The 18,803-nt window shown below is 42.1% G+C and overlaps 1 protein-coding gene across 1 annotated transcript in view; it reads left to right on the top strand.

The window, feature by feature from the left end:
* Nucleotides 1–18,803, top strand: part of ERC2 (ELKS/RAB6-interacting/CAST family member 2) — a gene marked incomplete at its 5' end in the record, with an annotated part of 796,341 nt that overhangs the window by 398,963 nt on the left and 378,575 nt on the right. The window contains one exon of the mRNA XM_080926404.1: nucleotides 15,229–15,364. Coding sequence (XP_080782530.1) covers nucleotides 15,229–15,364 — 136 coding nt within the window. The remainder of the gene's footprint in view (nucleotides 1–15,228; nucleotides 15,365–18,803) is intronic.

The following is an 18,803-nucleotide window of genomic DNA, read 5'->3' as shown; positions in this document are numbered from 1 at the left end:
TTCCTTTAATCTGTTTTATCCACACAGCCAGGAAGAAACTAGCAGCCGGTAGTCAGGAAATCATAACCCTTCTCATTTCACTTCCATGTTGGAAAGAGAGAGAGGCCTTATCTTTGTAAAACATTTATATTCAGATATAATATTTTGAAAGTAAGCATTCATGGCTGGAGACATGGCTTGGTGTTTGAGAGCCCTAGCTGTTTTCCCAGAGGACCTGGGATCAAGTCCCAGCATCAACATGAGAGCCAATAACTACCTGTAACTTCTGCTTCAAGGGATCCGATGCCCTTTACTCCCTCCTTGTGTACCAGGCACACACATGGCACATAGACACACAGGGAGGCAAAACATTTATAAACATAATATGCATTTTTAAGTAGACATTCAAATGATCTCATTAAAAATAAAAGCAATGTAGAACTTGGGTTCTAAAAGCTTTAGGGACATCATACCTTGTTTTTCAAGATTTAGTGTTTTCACTGCTACTGTGACGGAGTGTCATAAACTGGTCATTTGCAATGAAAAGAAATTTGTTTTTCATGATTGAGAGGTCAAAGTATCGACATCTATTATGATGAAGGCCTTCTCAAAGTGTTATTGATGGCTAAAGGCAGAAAGTCAAGAGACAGAACAAGAATCCTTTTATGTCAGATCCTCTGCAAAGCTAATAGCATCTGCCCACTCAGATGGATGGTACCTATGGGCACGACTATCCTCTCCATATCTCAAGTCCTCCACACCAGAGATGGAATGTTAACATGTGGACACTGGGGCCATATGCAAACCACGGCCCATAGACTGCTACTTCGCTCACAGCCTGGGTTTCAGTTATGTTGATTTTGTGGAGGTTTATCATTTGTCAGTTGAGAAACAGGAAAACCTTTCTTGTTTCTAATTGGAGGCATGAGTTTTGATTTTGTAATGTTCAAGAAGGAATGGGATTTGCATCAGGAAGTAGATCTGCAGCGGGACATCTGAGACTGAGCTCTTATGAGAGCAAGAGACCAGGCTTCGGCATAGGAATTCCTCTTTGCTGCTTTATCTTAAATCTTAGGTAATTATATTCTTTTAATAATTAATATCGAGAATACTTTTCCAAGAGTAAATTTAAACATAACTTATTGTTACTGGCACAGCACAAGCAGTAGATACAATCTGTCTTCTAGTTGTTTCTTGTTTCTCATTTCATATGAGGCTATAGTAACAGTTAATAACCAATTTTCTATAGGAATGCCACCCAACTTAAATCATCTCCAGTCTCCAGGCACTCATGGGATAAAGGGTCCTTTAGATGTTGGGTCTACTATGCTCATCTTCAGAGCCTCAGATGGCTTTTGTCCATTTGGAACAGACAGAGACTTTGCCTTAGGAGCAAGTGCTTCCACAAGCATTGCTTAGGGGCATGTGAGAGAGATAAACTTGAAAGAAGCTACAGAATCCACAGGCAGGCGGCTGGGAACATGGTGAGAGGAGCATGCACTTAAAGCAGGTCCTGGAGGGTGGCAGTGGCAGTTACAGAGGAACACCATTACAACTACCCATTCTTGGTGGAGGCAGCTATTCTGGCAAGCCATGACAGTAGGAAAGTAGCAAGTGATAGAACTGAGGATAGCAAAGCCAGCAAGGAAAAGCACATGAGCTTTGGAGCGTAGACGCTGGCATGGATTTTATCCAGAATCAGCACCTAAAGGCGTTGCTTCTCAGCCTCATTCACCTCCACAGTTACACATCACATAATGGCATGTTGGATAGTTCTGGACTTCACATTTGATGTGATATCCTCTGTAGCTTATCATACAGTTGCCTGTATAGTACAGCAGACTGTTAAAAGGGGTTTTCAGATGTAGTCTATGGTGTGTGCAGAATAACAAGATTGCCTAGTAGCACATTTCCCAGGACATTTCTCCCCCATTCAGCAATGCCCAACTGTAATATCCAGGCCATAAGATGGTTGTGACGATCAAATAGTATATTATATGTGATAATGAACATTGCCTAATCCTAAAGCATATGAGTACAAATTGTACATGGCATCTTATCAACCTGCGTTGGGGTTCCTATGGGCTGCTCTATGGATTTTAGATAATGACATTCTCATAGATTGGGCCACCTTATGCTTGTGGGCTCTAGAATCCCTGCCATCTGGAAAGAACATGGGAAATTGTGAAAATTTAATGTGTTGTGTGTGTGTGTGTGACAGAGACAGAGAGAGACGAAGAGAGAGACAGAGAGACAGAGAGAGACAAAGAGAGAGAGAAACGGGGGGAGAGAGAGAGACAGAGAGAGACAGAGAAAGACAGAGAGAGACAGAGAGACAGAGAGAGAGGAGAGTGTTGGCTGGCTCTATTATGGAAAATGATGGTCTTGTTTGGAAAAGTAAAGCATGTTAGGGGGTGATGTCTGCTATGTATGCTCATCAGAGACACAGATGGGTTCCCAGAAAGGCAGGAAATCTATGTTCTCTTTTCTTTAGAATCTTCATTTAAACAAATGGTTGTCAAAACCAGCCTTTGGAGTTTTTTGGTTGTTTTTGCCCAATTTGGTTGATTTCAGTGGTTTGATAGAGAAATCATGATTGAGAAGCATTTGGTACAGTTCACAGGAGGGACAGGTAGACTGAGTGTATCTTAGGACTGGGCAGTGAGTGGTTCTCACTTACATTGCAGAACAGAAGCCTGTTCCATGAATGTAAGAAAATAGAAAGTGTTGCCTTCCATGCTGATATTGCATTCCCAGCATTTTCGAGCCACATTGTCTCTGTTGGAAGTCTTCACTCACTCTGTGACTACAGATACTGAACTTGGCTATGAGATATTCTAAGACTTCCAACGAGCCATGTTCCTAGTATAATGTTAGTCTTGGGGTGCAGGACTGAGAGGATAGGAACCTCTTTTCCAGCAGCTTTGACTAACAGGTACCAGTGTTCAAGGAGAGCAATCCACCACCCCAAAGTAAACCAGCCCAGCTGTGAGGAGAGCAGAAGATATTGTTATTCTTTTCTTTATTGTTAAAATTACTGTAAGGTAGCACTTATAAACCCCACCGAATCACACTTTTCATGTATGAGCTCCTTCATTTCTCCCTTGATTAAACACTGTGTGACTGCCCATATCCTTCTCACAGCTAGCATATTTATAAAGGAGGAAATAGTTTGCTTGCCCCAGGTTCTCCAATGAAGAAGTCCCTTATCTGAGGTGTGACCACACATTCTCAGGTTCCAAGTCACTGTCCCCTCACTGTCCACTTGTCCTATCTCAGAGGCTCTTGGAGTCCATGCAGACCCTACAGTTTCATCCTAGCAAAAGCATGGCCGATGCTGGATCCAAGTGAATCTGTCTTGGTGAGTGCTGTACTTTCTTAAGGAGAGGCTGGAAGTTAACTGTGCCCAAATTCTTAGAGTATTAATTGTACCCTTTACTATTAGTTGTACCCTTCACTATTAATTGTACCCTTCACTATTAATTGTACCCTTCACTATTATGACCCTTCACTATTATGACCGCATACAGGACAAGAGCAACTTAAGATAAGGAGGATTTATTTTAGCTTGTGGTTTCAGGGAATGTAGTCCATCTTAGTGGAAGAGGCAGGATGGGGGTGGGGAATCACAGTGCTGTTGGGATTCTTCATCTCATAGCTTGGCAGAAAGGAAGTAGAGAGAGAATGTGCTAACATCCAGCTTGCTTTCTCTTTTTCCCTTTTATTCATCTGGGATCTAGCTCAGCCCACGGAGTAGTACCATCCACATTCAGAGCAGATCTCTTTTCAGTCAGTCCTGTGTGGAAATGTCTTCTCATGTGTGGTTTCCAATGCCCCAGGCATTCTTTAATCTAGTCGAGCTAACAGCCAGAACTAACCATCACTTGATTAGTATGAACGTTACTGGACCACAACAAGATGGGGCTGCTTGCTTACTTGGGTCTTGAACAAAGGGAATAGATTTGGGGTATTTTCAACTGTTCAACCCTGGAAACTGATTCCCCCCCAGCTTTCTTGGCAGATCCCTGAAGGCCTGAGGATCTTCATTGTAGCAGCCAAACAAAAGTGTGCAGGTTAGTGGGTTCATCTGAGTAGCTATCGTCCTCTGGTGCACGGAGAAGCTGCACACACTTGTTTCTTTATATGTAGCCACCCAGGACCTAACTAAGTCCTAGTTGTGAAATTCATGTTGACATTTTGTTGTTGTTGTTGCTTAAGAGTATTCTTTAAATTTATTTATGTATTTATTGCTGTGTATGTAGATGAGTCATAGTGTTTATGGAAGCAAGAGGGCAACTTTCTGGAGGATGTCTTTTCCATCTGCCTTTATCTGGATTCCAGGGATGGCGCTCCATTCTTAAAGCTTTTGCAGTAAGCGAACCTGAGCTGTATTGGCAATCCAAGAATACCTTTGATGAGCACTTTTTTTATCACATACTGTGTTTCTAATAGAAAGTCATAATCTGCAGATGAAATGTGATCTCCTGGAATCTTGCTCAGTTAAAACAGAGAACTTACTTAGGCACAAATGTTTAAAACAAAGTTTAACTAGACAGCTTTCTTGATGGTGGATGAGGCAAGCCCATGGAGTGGAAACACTGGCAAGTTTAGGAAGCCAACCAAATATCTACTTCTCAGATGTGATATCTCAGACAACTCCGGAAGAAAAATCAGTTTTGGTCAAGTGAGTGGTAAGCACTATGCTCTGTCTCCTTTTTGGAGCTCGAAGGCAGTCTATGATATTAAACATTCTGAGGAATGCTATTGCATTATGCCCTGCCTGTAATCTCAGGTCTCATAGGATTTCAGGCCTTCTTTTTCCTCTCTTTTTAATACTTTTGATTGTAGTTAGGAACAGATCTTGAACTAGTAATCCTAGATGCCCACCTGCAAACCATGAGTTAGGAAGAACACAGCACATTGAGACCACGACGCTATGGTGGCATTGGAGGTGCTTGGCTGTGCTGAGGTTGTCTCTGAGGAAGTGGAGTGAGTTGTACTCAGTCACATCAGAGTAAGCAAAGACGTTTGAGTTATATGGAGAAGAACAGAAAGAACAGACATTTATTTTGTAGTGTGTTGCCATGGGGATGAATATTTGGGAAGGCCTAAGGATGCATAAATTGCTGTAATTCCTTTTTAGCAACCACTTAGGCCTTTAAGATTCTTTAGGTTGAACTGATGAAAAGTGGTTAGAAGATGTTTGGACCAATGGAATACGGTGCAGTAGTAATTCTGTTGAGTAGATACTGAGGAAAGTAGTTCCTAAAATTGTTTGAAATTAACAGTAAAAAGATTACAGAACTTTTGACAGAATAGAACAAAAGCCAAGATTCAAAATGAGCAGGTAGTTTTCCCAGTAATTAATGTCCAAGTCTGCCATTCAGTGTGGCAGTCACTAGCACCCTGTGACTGTTTACATTTAAAATATCAAGTGATATTTAAGAAGTAGTTCTATGGATCCAGTAGTGATTTTTATATACTTATTAGCCATGTAGAGATTTTGGCTGCTTGACTAAAGCATAGAAGTAGGCCATACCCATGGTAGTACATAACTCAGTTGAGTAGTGTTCAGGGAGACAGAATTCTAACAGGGTTTCCATGGTTTCTATCCCCTGGTGTTCATACCCATCCTTGTATAACCCCCTCCACTTGCACATGGACAGTGTCTATGGCTTGCATCCAGAGGACAGAATAAGGTCAAGGGGACAAAATCTACTCTCTTGTATAGATATGCTATGTGACATGGGTGTTGGAGTGTCATTCCCATTGTTATATGAGACTCCATATTAGTAGACTGGAGAGAGTGATGCTCCTACTAGTTTAAAAACAAAACAAAACAAAAAAGCATAACAGTCATATTGTAGACTGTTTGAATAGAGGACCACAAGCGAAGGAACTTGTCACATCATTCAGGACTGAGAGCAGCCTGCAGCTGCCAGGAAATGGGATGAACTTAGAATTCTGTTCTCTCCGTATTAAAGCTAAGAGGAGTATGTCATCAGGATGGTACCCTGATTTCAGCCTGGTCAGACCATGCCTGTGCTACCAAACCACAGAAGCTGTAATGGCATAGCTGAGTGCTGTTTGATGATGGTAGGCTCATAGCAATTTTCGTGCCTCAGTATATCAAATTTAGTACCAGTCTACATTATTTTTGGGATAGTCTAAGAAGCCACACCTCAGTGGGACAAAAGGCTCCAAAGAATGCACAGAACAACTGGCTGTGTTGAGGCTGGGCTTTACTTTCTCCATAGAGGAAAGGATGGTCAACATTCTCCAGTGAGTGTCTAGGCTGGTTATTAAGCTCTGCATAGTTTTGTGGCCAAGGCATCCTATGTATTTTACTGTTTCTGTAGTATTCCAGATAAGACTGTGGTCTCTGGCATTTGAGAAACAATGGTATTCTGTGTCCCCTACTTAGAAACTGTACAACGTGCTGCAAATTACCTCTGTAAGCTTCCATTTATTCATGTGTAGAGTGGGAATAAAACATTTCTCCATGTCAGAATGTTATTTCATTCAGCAGAGATAGTTTTACAGCCTTTAGCACAGCACTTCATATGCACTCTGACTTCCGAAAACAGAGAGAAGTTTTATTATTTACCAGCCTTTTCCAATTGATTTCTCATAGCAAAGAATCAAAACTCCAGCACATTATTTCTCTGCTCTCATTTGAAAAATCATCATGTAAGATTGTTACCTGCTTTTACCTCTATTTTATGTCTGAGTTACCCATAGCCTAGTCCCAGATTGGACGCAGTAAAAATAGGTCTTGCTCACACCAAGTGCCCTTACGCTTGGAGGCTTGCTCTACTTGTATATTGTTTGGGCAAATTGCCCCAACCTTCGGCCAGACTGTGGAATGTTGGTTTCCTCTAACATTAGCCTCCTGGGAGTCAATTTTCACAGTTTCCATATGTTTTTATATTACCCCAAACTGTAAATACAGCTGACACTCCACCAAATTGGCCCTAATGTGCCTGTGTCTAACAGCAGAGGAATGGGCTTCTAGAAGAATATAATGCTCCGTAGAATTGTGGCAATTATGTGAATGCTTGATTTTCAAGTATTCAGATTCCATGTTTTTGTTGTTATTTGAAAAGCAGATGGTGTGCCAAAGGAGATATGAAGTAGGAATATGGCAAGAGTTTTATCTTTCTTGTTTTGAGTTCGCCTTTTGCTTCCTGGAGATCTACCTACAGAGGAGCTATTAAATACCATCAGCATTACTCTTGCTTCTTCACCTGATCATCTATTTGTTGTTGTTGTTGTTGTTTATTGTCACTCCTTTTTGTCATTCTCATACTTGTCTCTGAATCAGTATGTGCAACAGGAACCAAAGTCTTTAGGATAGTGACATTTCAGAATGTGATGTTTAAGAACCAGCTTGTTCCTTGGTTCACCACACTGTTGGAATAGTGAAGTACACACTATTAGGCTCTCTCTCTTGAATCCTGACACTCCCTCATGGATAACTTACCTTCTGGGATGACTATTTCCTTTGTGTCTAATTCTCTAACACTCCATCAAGTTGATGCCCGAGGTCCTCTTGTTCAGTTCAATGATGCTTAAAGAGGCTGGACCACCGAGGCCTTGTCTTAAGATCCCCTTTGGCTTCTTCCTAGACCTTGTTCCAGTTGGCTTAGAGTACAGAACACAATAGGAAGCAATGCTACAATTCTGTCTCTTCTTGGTTGACACAAAGTAGATGTGAAGGACAAAAGTGGGAAGAAGTGTTTGGACCAACTGAGCCTCTGACATAATTAATTCCACAACTTTGAGGCAACTTACTTCTCTGTGAAAGGAGCAAGTACATCAGACCTTCCTAATAAGACTATAGGAAGGTTAAGTGGGTGTCTTATGCCCTGAATCCCAGCACATTGCATGATATCTCAGTGATCTGAGTCCTTGCTGCTGGACTGATTGATTGAATATAAATTTAATTACAGAAGCAATACCCAGGTTATTTTGTTTTCCCACACACTCTTGGAATTTTAGACTAATTTTTAAAGTGATCTTTATTACAAGGAGCATCTTATGCTGCTTTTGGGTCAGTAGCTGACACCAATTCTCATTTGTAGTCTTCTTTAGTTTAGGATTTTAAAACAATTTTTGGCTAAGTATCTAGTGTAGTGATAGCTAATCTTGTCAGTTTGAGTAGATTAAAAGGTCTCTTGGTGATCAGCAAAGCACTACCTTGCCCTCAGGGTATCTCCAGGAAAATTTCCAGAGAAGATAAGGTTGAAAGACCTGCCCATTCTTCAAGTTAAGGGTCCTGATGAATGAAAGGGAAGAAAAGGAGAAAGCAAGGTGTATCCATATCTCCCCCTCCTCCCTTCTTCCTGTCTCTGTCAGTATTTAATTATGGACGAGAAAGTACCTTGTTATGCCCCAGTCTTCCCTGTGAAGAGATAATGTGTGCTGGGAAGGAAATATTTTATTTAGTAGTATAGACACTGAAAAGTTCCCATACTCCAATGAGTAGTCTCTGGTTTATACTTATAAAAGCAACTATAATCAAACTCAGTAGGAAATCATACACACACATACATACACACACACACACACACACACACACACACACACAGAGAGAGAGAGAGAGAGAGAAAGAGAGAGAGAGAGTATAGTACCATAGTACCTCCTATGGTGGCATACTAACTCCATGATGTTTCTAGAGGAGGGAACTAGAGGCTATTATCTGATATGCTCCCCTCCATCTCCAGCACACTCACACCTCCACTTGGCACCTTTCTTTAACATTCTGCCCTGTGTGATGTGGTATTCTACTACATTTTGGTGGCGTGGTGTTCTGCAGGGTTAGAATGAAGGAGAATGCTTATACTTGAAGGAAGACTGCCCTTCAGAATTCTGCTTAGAGTGGAATGCCTAGAGGAACTAGGTCTTTCTTTCGGCTCATGAGTCATTACTACCCCCTGCTGTGTAATCTCTGCCAGGCTTGGCTTAGGTAGGAAGGTCAAGGGCTACTGGGTGAGTATGATCTGCGGAAGAGCCTAAGCACAGTCATCTGGTTGGTGTTCATGGAGCACTCACTGAGTGCAAGTTGCTGTCTTAAGAACCCTAGTCTTAGGAAATTGAATACTCCCCATTCTCAGGTAAAAATAACTTGGACAAGGTCATCAGCCTCTTAAGAGGTGCTTTGATGTGAAAATGGTGAGAAATTTGGTCTCGGGCTTCTTACTGTACTAATTTTTCCATTAATTAATTAATTAATCACGGCACCCATTTTCTCCCCAGTCTCCCACACATAGCCCCTTTCTCTATCCCCTCCTTCTCTGATAATGGGGTAGGACTCCCTTGTGTGCAGACCCACCCTGGCACATCAAGTCTCTGCAGGACCAGGCACATCCCCCCCCCCAGGCCAGACAAGGCAGACCAGTTAGGGGAGCAGGATCTACAGGCAGGCACCAGCGTCAGCCAGGGATGGTCCCTGCTCCAGTTTTTGGGGGACCTGCAAGAAGATCTAGCTGTACATCTGCTACATATATGTGGGAGGTTTGGATCCAGCCCCTGTATATTCTTTTGTTGGTGGTTCAAACTCTGGGAGACTCCTAGGGTCTAGGTTAGTGGACTCTGTTGGTCAACTTGTGGAGTTCCTATCTTCCTCTGGGCCCTCAATCATTCCTTCAAGCCTTCCATACTGTTCTCTGAGCTCGGTTTAATGTTCGGCTGTGGGTCTCTGTTTTTGTCAACTGCTTGGTAGAACCTCCTATCCATAATTGTAACCGAGTACCATTAATAGTGTCAGGGATTGATTCTTGCCCAAGGGATGGGTCTCAATTGGGCCAGACATTGGCTGGCCATTTCCTCAGTTTCTACTCTGATTATTCCCCTGTACTTCTTGTAGGCAGGGCATTTTGGATACTACATTTGATCTTCTTGGCCTGGAATGAATCAAGTGTCTCCAGATCTGAGTTAGGCATTGCCTGTTAGTACCACCTTATCTATGGAAGTGTTTCTAGATGCACTTAATGCTAACCCGTGGAAAGCTGAGGTCTGCTTTGCCTCTGTAAAGCTTCACTTCTCAAGCTTTCAAATCTGAGCCTCCTTCCCCATAATGCCTTCTCTCTCTGGTTATGTTATCTGGTTCTAGAGATGGCATGCTGGCCTGTCAAGGGACATGAGCTGCCTTCTAAAAACATGTTGGCATTTTGTGCAGTGGCTTTCTACCTGGGTTCTTAGGTATCCCTGAACACCATGGAGGAGACAGGAAGTAGAAGGATGAGGAAGAAGCCAAGTCAGGAAGTTCAGAGAGATGGCTTGGGTATCTGTTCATGGGCTTTGACAAAGACTTAAGCAATGTACTATTACCAAACTATGACCAAACACTTTTCATGTGAGGCTGCCAGGTGTGCAGAGGACAAAAGTTCTGTCTTCATCTCCAGCCCAATCCTCAGATCTTGGCTTGTCTCATGAATTTTTGCTGGGAGGACAAGGGGATTTAAGTGGCTGCCATAGAGATGCTCCTGCCTGCAACATATAGCACCTTTGTAATCGCTGTAAGACTATCCTTAGAATATTTGTGGTAGCGCTTGCAAATTTATAGCTGTGCTAAATTACTCAGTGGTATTTACAAGCCCCTCCCCCCAAAGTGAGATCATCTCAGTGGTTAAAAGTAAAAGCTTTTATTATTGGAAGTTCTGTATATAATGTAGACGGTTGGTGTCCATTGTCTGTGTGTGTGTGTGTGTGTGTGTGTGGCCATCTACATGTGCAATCATTTCAGTGTCTTCTCTTATTTGCTCAGGCTTGTAGTGACCTTTTTTTACAGTGCTGCTGTCAGGATAAGCTTCCAGGAGTGTAACTCATTAGAAAGAAACTACCAGTGAAGCTCAGCATAGAACAAAAGCATCTACTGATGTATTCTACAGTGCACTGTGTGAGGCAGTCTCAGTACTTTGAGAACTAAGACACTAAGTATGCGTGTGCAGTGTCTCACAAGATGCGATTACACTCTTATTAAGCTGAAAGTTATGCAGAGAATGAACCCGGTAGCATCTGTTTTAAGCATTTTACCTGGACTAACTCATCAGCCCTTCACAGTCACGTTCAAGCTAGATACAATTATGAGACCCGTTTCATGTGTGAAGAAGCTGAGGACACAAAGCCTTTACGTGTTTGATTCATCTAGAAAGTGGGAAAGTTCTGATGACAGCCCAGAAAATCTTGTTCTGAAGATGATGTTTTAAACGACTGTAATGCATATATACTAAAAACACAGATTCATGAGCTCTCCACATGGGCACAGGGCTTGTGCCTTTTTCATTCCTAGTTCATATGCACTGGGTTATTTATCCATGGGAATTTCCACAAAAGTCTGGCATGAGACAGTTTATGGATACTTATTCTCCTTACTCATTCATAACAGTAAAATAATTTACATAGTCTAATTAGTCATGGATATGGAAAGACCAATTGAACTATAATAGTATTCACAAAACAGAGAACTACTTCACGTAAAGAGGAATGAACATGCACAAATACACAAATGTGTGTGCACACTTAGCAGCTGGCTCAGAGGCTGAAGCACTTGAGATGTAAGTATAGAAATCTGGGTTTGGATCCCCAGAATTCCCATAAACACTGGATGGGCATGGCACCCAACCTGTAATTTCAGAACTAGGAAGGCAGAAACAAGGGATGACTCAGAGCAAGATGGCTGCCTATTTTCTCTGTGTGAGCAAGTTTGGGTTCAGTTGAAGGCAACTGGGGAAGAATCCTGAAATCAATCTCGGGTCTCTACATGCATTTACATTCTTGTACATGTGCACATATACACACAGACCCATGTGTAAACAATTATACATGCAGGTTCACCCCATGTCCACAGCCATATGCCAAAAGGTGTGGGTGATTCTGATAGTTCTGTACTCAGTGAAAATGTCAGCCACCAAAGACTGTACACAGTGTGGTAACTATGAAGTTCAAGAAGCGGTGAAATGACTCCACACATGTTGAAGTTAGGATAGTGACTACTTCTCAGCTGGGGATGGCAGTGCTTCATGTTTTCATTGGTCAGAAGTCACTAATTTGTGCCTTTACTATCTATTGTGTTAGTGCATTTCTTGTATGTATTTACACACACACACACACACACAGAGAGAGAGAGAGAGAGACAGAGAAAGAGACAGAGACACAGACAGACAGAGACAGAGAGAGACAGAGAGATACAGAGAGAATTGAAGTTACCTTTTCCCAGTCCCATTCTAAAGTTGTGTTTTGATTTCTCTTTCCCAGTAGCCTGGTGTGAGATTTCCAGAAGTTCCCATTTATGTTTGTGTGTGTATCCAATTGGGTTTTATATTTCCCATATATTATAATCAAGACTGTGCATACCATCCTGCTCTCTGCTTTGCTTGCTTATGACGTCTTGAGAGTTTTTCTTCTGGCTTTACTCATTTAGCTTGCTCAGTTCCTGACATGCATTCAGTTCTTCAGTAGGTTTCCTTCTAATGGACAAGTGAAAGTTTTTGAGTTTCCATTTACTATGGTCTGGTGGAAATGGTTTTGTGACCATACTGTGTTTGTATGCAACTGCTTTTGTGAGCTTCTTTCCTAGAAGTAGGGTTGACTTGGACAACAGGTATATGTACTTTGGATATTGCCAAAAATTAATTCTGAAGTGTGTTTGTGAATTGAGCCTCCCCCAAGCACACAGGAGTTCTGCACCTTCCTCCAAATGAACAGTGTCCGTTTTTAAAGGCATTGTAAAGAGTGAGTAGGTAAACAAGTCTCACCTCGGTGCTTCTGCTAAGACTTCAGAAAAACTTTTGAGTTCTTCCTCCATACAAAGGCGCACATCTCTTCTTTTGTAGGAACATATATTCTTCCTGCCCAGAATTCTCCAGTGTATGTCTGGAGGTCTCAGTCTCACAAGATCTTACTAGGACTTAAAGAATTTCATCTGATTCTGCTTTTACAGACTGTTCCAGTAGAAAGAGCAGGTTTTCATTTTCTCTGACACTCTTTCAAATGTCACAGCCATTGATAACCTCTAGACCCGTTGGGAATATTTAATTCAAATATGTAATCCTTAATACCTATAACCCTTTATGAGACCAGTTTAATTTCAGTATTGAAAACTGACTGTAGCATTATCTATTTGTGTGTGTATCTTGGGGAACCCAGAGGCTAGAAGAGAGGTTAAGTGCCCTCCTGTGCCACTTTCTCACTATTGTCTTTCTGAGCCCACTACCTGCATGTTCTTGACTAGGCAGGAAGCCATCAAGCCCAGGCCAATCCTTCTGTCCTCACCACACCTGTGGAGTTAGAATTTAGGCTTGCGTGGGATGCTTAGCTTACTAAGTGAGTGCTGGGATCCAACCCCAGTCTTCACAACTGTACAGCAGAAAACTTCTGCACTGTCAATAAAGCAGCATTGGAAGAAGTGGCTGGACATGGAGAAGACAGCCCCTCACCACAACTTCAGATCTTCATTTTCCTTGGCCGTCCGTTCACTCTGAGTGCAGCAAGGCTCTCAATGACACTTGGACTTGGAATCTGGCGTTTCATTGTGTTTTTACTAAACAGCCATTGTTGACCCCACAGAAATGAGTTCTTTGTGTTTGGATGACTCAGGACATGCTGTATGAGCTCTTCATGCAAACATTTCCAACAGTTCTCCATTTTATATGGAAGTACTTGGTAGGGGGCATTTAGCAGTTAGTTCTATTTAATGGAATGCACTAGTATAAAATGTGTTTTCCTTTGACAATGTCCTCTAGATAAGCAATCCCAGGCGTTGAAGGGGGCTCTCTTGTCAGAGTACTGGCTTGGCAAGCATGGGAACCTGAGTTCAGATCTCCAGCATCTGTTTTTTTTTTTTTTTTCTTTTCCAAAAAGCAATTGTAGTGACATATACCTACATGCCACAAGGTGTAGATGCAGAGATAGTAGGGTCCTTGGGGCTTGCTGGTCAGCTAGTCTAGTCAGATTTGTAAACCACAGGTCCGTTGCTCTCGAATGTCACTTTCCTGGAGTGGAGGGAGGAGGGAAGTGCACCATTCCGTGAGGCTTGTGAAAGCGTCGGCTTCTGTAATGTTTCAGTCTGATGTATTTTGCTGTGTATCATCTGGCTCTCTTTTTGAGTATAGTCTTCAGTCTGCTGGTCTTGGGAGCCAGGGCTCAGTTACAGTGGTTGCTGAGGACAGGGTGAAGGGGTTAGAAAGGATGCCAAGGGTTCACTCTCTAGCCTCCTCTTTGTGCCCTTGATCCCCAGACAAGGATGCTGTTCTCCTGCCTCCTTATCTGATGTATAATGGCTGCCACATCTATGGAATGTTTCACTGAAGGTTTCTGGAGAAAAGGTCTACATTAAATTACATTAAGCTTGTAATTTCCATTCTTGATTTAACCCACCTTTTTTCCTTTGTCTTTTACCATCTTGACCCTTTATGCTAAAAGGATTTGGCATCCCTGGAACTTTTGCTCTAAGTACCAGGGCCTTGTGCAACATTGTATTTAGCCAAACTATTACCTTGAGATATGTGTTAACAATGTATTTTATTAGAGACTTCAGGTTGTTATTTTAAAAGTCAAAGTGGTGGATTATGATCTCAGGAAAAGTACATGATCCAAAAGAGCAATAATAATAAGAACAGCAGCTACTTAAAAGAAAATAAACACCATGCCATAGACCACGGGGTATTATGTGCCTTTTGGAATGGGATCTCTTTACTCGAGCCCCTTCCACTCTAGGGAGTATCGTTATAGCCCTTCCAGTTTCTTCTGTCTTGTATTCCAGCCACTTTTCTACCTGGGGAGCGCCTCTGTCAGGGAGCCTCTCCCTCAGGTATTTCTCCTGTTAAGTCCTTTGATCTGCTCTGGAAACATTTCTCTAGTCACACTGTCTAAATTTATCTTCTTCCATTCACAGTCTGTCCATGTATCATGCCAGCATCTCTCGTGGCATGCTGTTGACTACCTTCAACTTTAGGAAACCCAAACTGCATCTCTTTAGCATGTTTGTCTTGCCACTGAGCTTACCAGTCTATGATAAGGAAAACTACCCCTGTCTCACTCATCATGGACAAGCAAGTGTCATCCTGACACCTGCCACTTGTGGGTGCTCAGCAGTCACGATATTGTGGTTCAATTCATGTAGGATTCTCAGAAACCCCTGTTTTCCTGAGCCTGTGCCAGGATGTCCTGTGCTTTGTATTTCTTGAGTTTGTTGTGACAATACATGCCTTCACTATGCTTTAATCAGACTGTGCTGTCTTTTCTCAGGCATATGAAAGATCAGAATAAGAAGGTGGCCAACCTCAAGCACAACCAACAGCTGGAGAAGAAGAAGAATGCCCAGTTATTAGAAGAAGTGCGCCGGCGGGAAGATAGCATGGTTGACAACTCACAGCATTTGCAGGTGAGCCCAGGTTTAGCTTCTCAGTCCCTATATGTTTATAGATGAACTCTTTGCTATAACCAGCTCTGCAGGAATTTATGCCCAGGAATGGTGGGCTTGACTTTGCCCTGAGTCTGACACTTATTATCAGGAAATTCAGTAAGTCTTTCTTAGTAGAAAGCATCCTTCCCGAAGTGATGTTCAAGAAGAGTTGAATGTGAAAAATCCTGGAAATGCTCCAGAGGTTCTTCCTTCCTGTATCTCCCCTTAAGGTAAGAGCTGCAACAGCAGGGTTGGCAAATAGCATCTGGAATTGTGTTTAAGTTGGGTGGGTTCGGTGGAAGGGATGCATGTCGTTATCACAAAAGGCATTTGGATGCCTTCCTTTCGTCTCAGTTTACAGAAACCAAGGCTCCAAAATAGACCATCATTCTGTCTTCTGGGTGAATATAGTGGATATAGTTATCTCTTAGTGATATTCTTACTCCAGAAAGCAACCGATGGACCAAAATTCCAGTTTCTCCTCATTAACCATCCCTGCTTTGGACCAGAGCTCTCCCTGTGCGCTCAATAAAACATTCAAGCTGAAACAGGACATTGGCTTTGAAGTGCTTTTATTTACTTCAGCCCTGTCTTTAAACAGAGCAATTTGAGTTCAACTTGGCCTGAGTTCATGTTGAATTCTGCTTATTAGTTAGTGTTTTTCTGCAGTTATATATTAGTTTCCTCCTTGGAGATAGAAGTAGATAATTCTGGCGTGTACTCATAGTTCGTCCTTTTAATTGACCAAATGAGAAATTATTCTGAAGAAGGAATACAAGGGAAAGCTGTATCACATCACAGATGGAGGTTTCTTAGTTCATGTTAGTAACTTCATCTGTGTCCCACGCAGGCTTTGGTGGTTCTAAGTTAACTGTTCTTTGCCTAGATGCTTAATCTACACTCCACAGAACATCTAGGAATAGATTTTCTTTCCACTTCTGGTCCCACTTTAGTGTGGGTGATGGTTGAACTGTGCCCATGACTTCTTCAGTACTCTTGGCAGGTCTTGTCAAAGGTTTGGGATTTTAATTCTTTATCTGATGTTAGATTAACATCTAAAGAATGAGATAGTAACTAAAACTAAGATAAAACCAAGGTGAAGAATACCTTGATTTGTTTCTTTTCTTTCTTTGTTTCTTTTTTCTTTTGGATGTCATATTTTTTCTCACGGTTATTTCTCACGAAATTGTTGGTGATTTTTCCCTGGATGTAACAGAAAGATTCTGAATGGCTCCTGGTCCTCCTGTCTACCACAAATGTAGAGGAAGGTGGCAGTGGTGGGCACCCTTCACTAACTGCTTCAGTATTTCAGGCTATGCTGCCTCCTGTATATTAGCTGTTATCCCGTTTACACTGTGTGCTCCCTGACCTATGGGGCTCTTTCATGGGGATCAAGAGAGCACAGCTTCATTTGAAGTAAGAAAAGCACAAGTCTTTTGATTAAATTAACTGCAAAGGCTTCATGCAACTACAGCCTGATTGGATTCAGACATCCCAACAACAGTGGCAGCCTTTGCTTTCATTCCTATCCCTGGGCATGGATGCTCTGTTCTCTGTAATCTTCCTGGACTGCTCTGATTTCCCCTTCCGCCCCTCACCCTACACAGGGAAGCCCTTCTTTCTGTTTCCATTTTCCAAAAGGGATATTTCACACCCTATTTCTATCATCAGGGGAATTTCCCCTCTGTTTTCTTTCTCCTGAAAGAATGCTTTACCTCTACCTTTGTTTACTGCAGAGAAACTTTGCTCCCTTCTTCCATCCACCCAAATCCTTTGGCTTAAAGTGCTTAGGAATTCCCTGTACGGGGGATGGCCAGAGACCAGTCTGCCTTCATGGAACACAGTCCCTCAGGAGGAGGAGAATGTCTATCTTGTAGGTAGTAGCAATCACGTGAGGATAGGATGTGCATGTTGGCAGGCCATGATCAGGCTGTTGGTCAACCTGGAGCCCAGGAGAAATGCTGAGTGTCACCTAGATCCCTCAACTAAAAGGGGAGCAGGTGACAACATACGGGATAGAAATAAATCCTGCTGACTGGAGGGGTTTAGGGACAATAAAGAGCAGAGGGTTTTATTTTTCTATGTGATGGATGAATGAGTATAAGCCTTTTATGTATGCAAGGAAGAAAACAGTGTGCTTCATAGTTGGCAGAGTCTAAACTTATGTTAAGTCTAACTCTCCTTAGATGAGAATTCTGGAGAATTGAGATGGCATGGTAGAATCTTCGTGGGTTACATGGTCTTTGGCCTCCATGCACTTGAGGTTGGAGAAGTAAACAAGAGAGAGAGCCCCTCTCCCTCCAGGCCTAAGAACCATCAGAGAAGCTGACAGGTTGACAGGACAAGGTATGGTCTGAGCATAAACCATAAATCATCGTGTGTTCGGAGTAAAAGTTCCCATTGAGGGAATGGTTGTAGTTATTACTCAGTTGGATTTCACTCCATGCTTCAAAATATATGAACTGAGAATTCCTGAAAGGATTGCTTAACTTCCCCAAACCTCAGTCTTCTCATCTGAAAAGCAGAAATGATTACTTCTACTTGAAAGTTCTGTTAGGGACCAGTTGGTGCTCACAAAGAGCTTTGTGTCACTCTCGGCACAGGCTGTGCTCGTAATAAATGGTGATAATTGACTGTGTTTGGATAACTAGAAGAGTTGAAAAATCATTTGTCTGGGGTCAGGAAGATGGTTCAGAGGCTACAGGCACTCGCTGCTGAGCCTGGCAACCAGAGGTTGGTTCCTGAGACCCACATGGTGAAAGGAAATGACTAACCCCTGCAGGCCGATGTGCTCATGTGTACCATATACACATGAAGAAGCACACACAAGCACACTTAGAATAAAGAGTTGTGTGGTGTGTGCAGAGTAATCTCATAGCTGTGCTCTGATATGCATTGAACATCAACATTTTTGTCTTTTCTCTGTACAGCAGTTTTTCTTCCTTCTCTTTTTTAGGACATGTCTAGTTATGGAAATTAATGTCTTATTTTGGCCCATGAACTTTTGTATAGCAGTATTTTCTTAAGGGGCCTTGATAACTACCTCGTAGACCAGTTCATAAAAGATAACATGATCTGGAATTGCTCAGTTGCATTCCTGACCACCCCAAATAAAGGATAACATTCAAAATGCAATAAAAAGTAGTCACAATTAATTTAGATGGAAATGTCTCTGGTTAAGGTTAATAGGGAGTGAGTCTCCCACTTGCCTGAGTTTTCAGCAGATGTGCTAAGATGCAGTAATTGCTGCCTTCTGAGAACAACATTTTCTAGATGCTCTTCATTTTTCATATTAGCATTCTTTTACGTACTTTCTGTTGGTATGCTAGTTTGTTAAACCCTTTACATTTCAGCTAGGATTTGGTTTGGTTGGTTGGATAGGGGGTAGTTGAAAACGTGGCACCCGCTAATCTGGCTG

This window comes from Micromys minutus (assembly GCF_963924665.1).
Source record: "Micromys minutus genome assembly, chromosome: 12".
Classification (NCBI taxonomy): domain Eukaryota; kingdom Metazoa; phylum Chordata; class Mammalia; order Rodentia; family Muridae; genus Micromys; species Micromys minutus.
The sequence above is the reverse complement of the archived record's forward strand: the minus strand, read 5'-3'. Positions and strand labels throughout refer to the sequence as shown.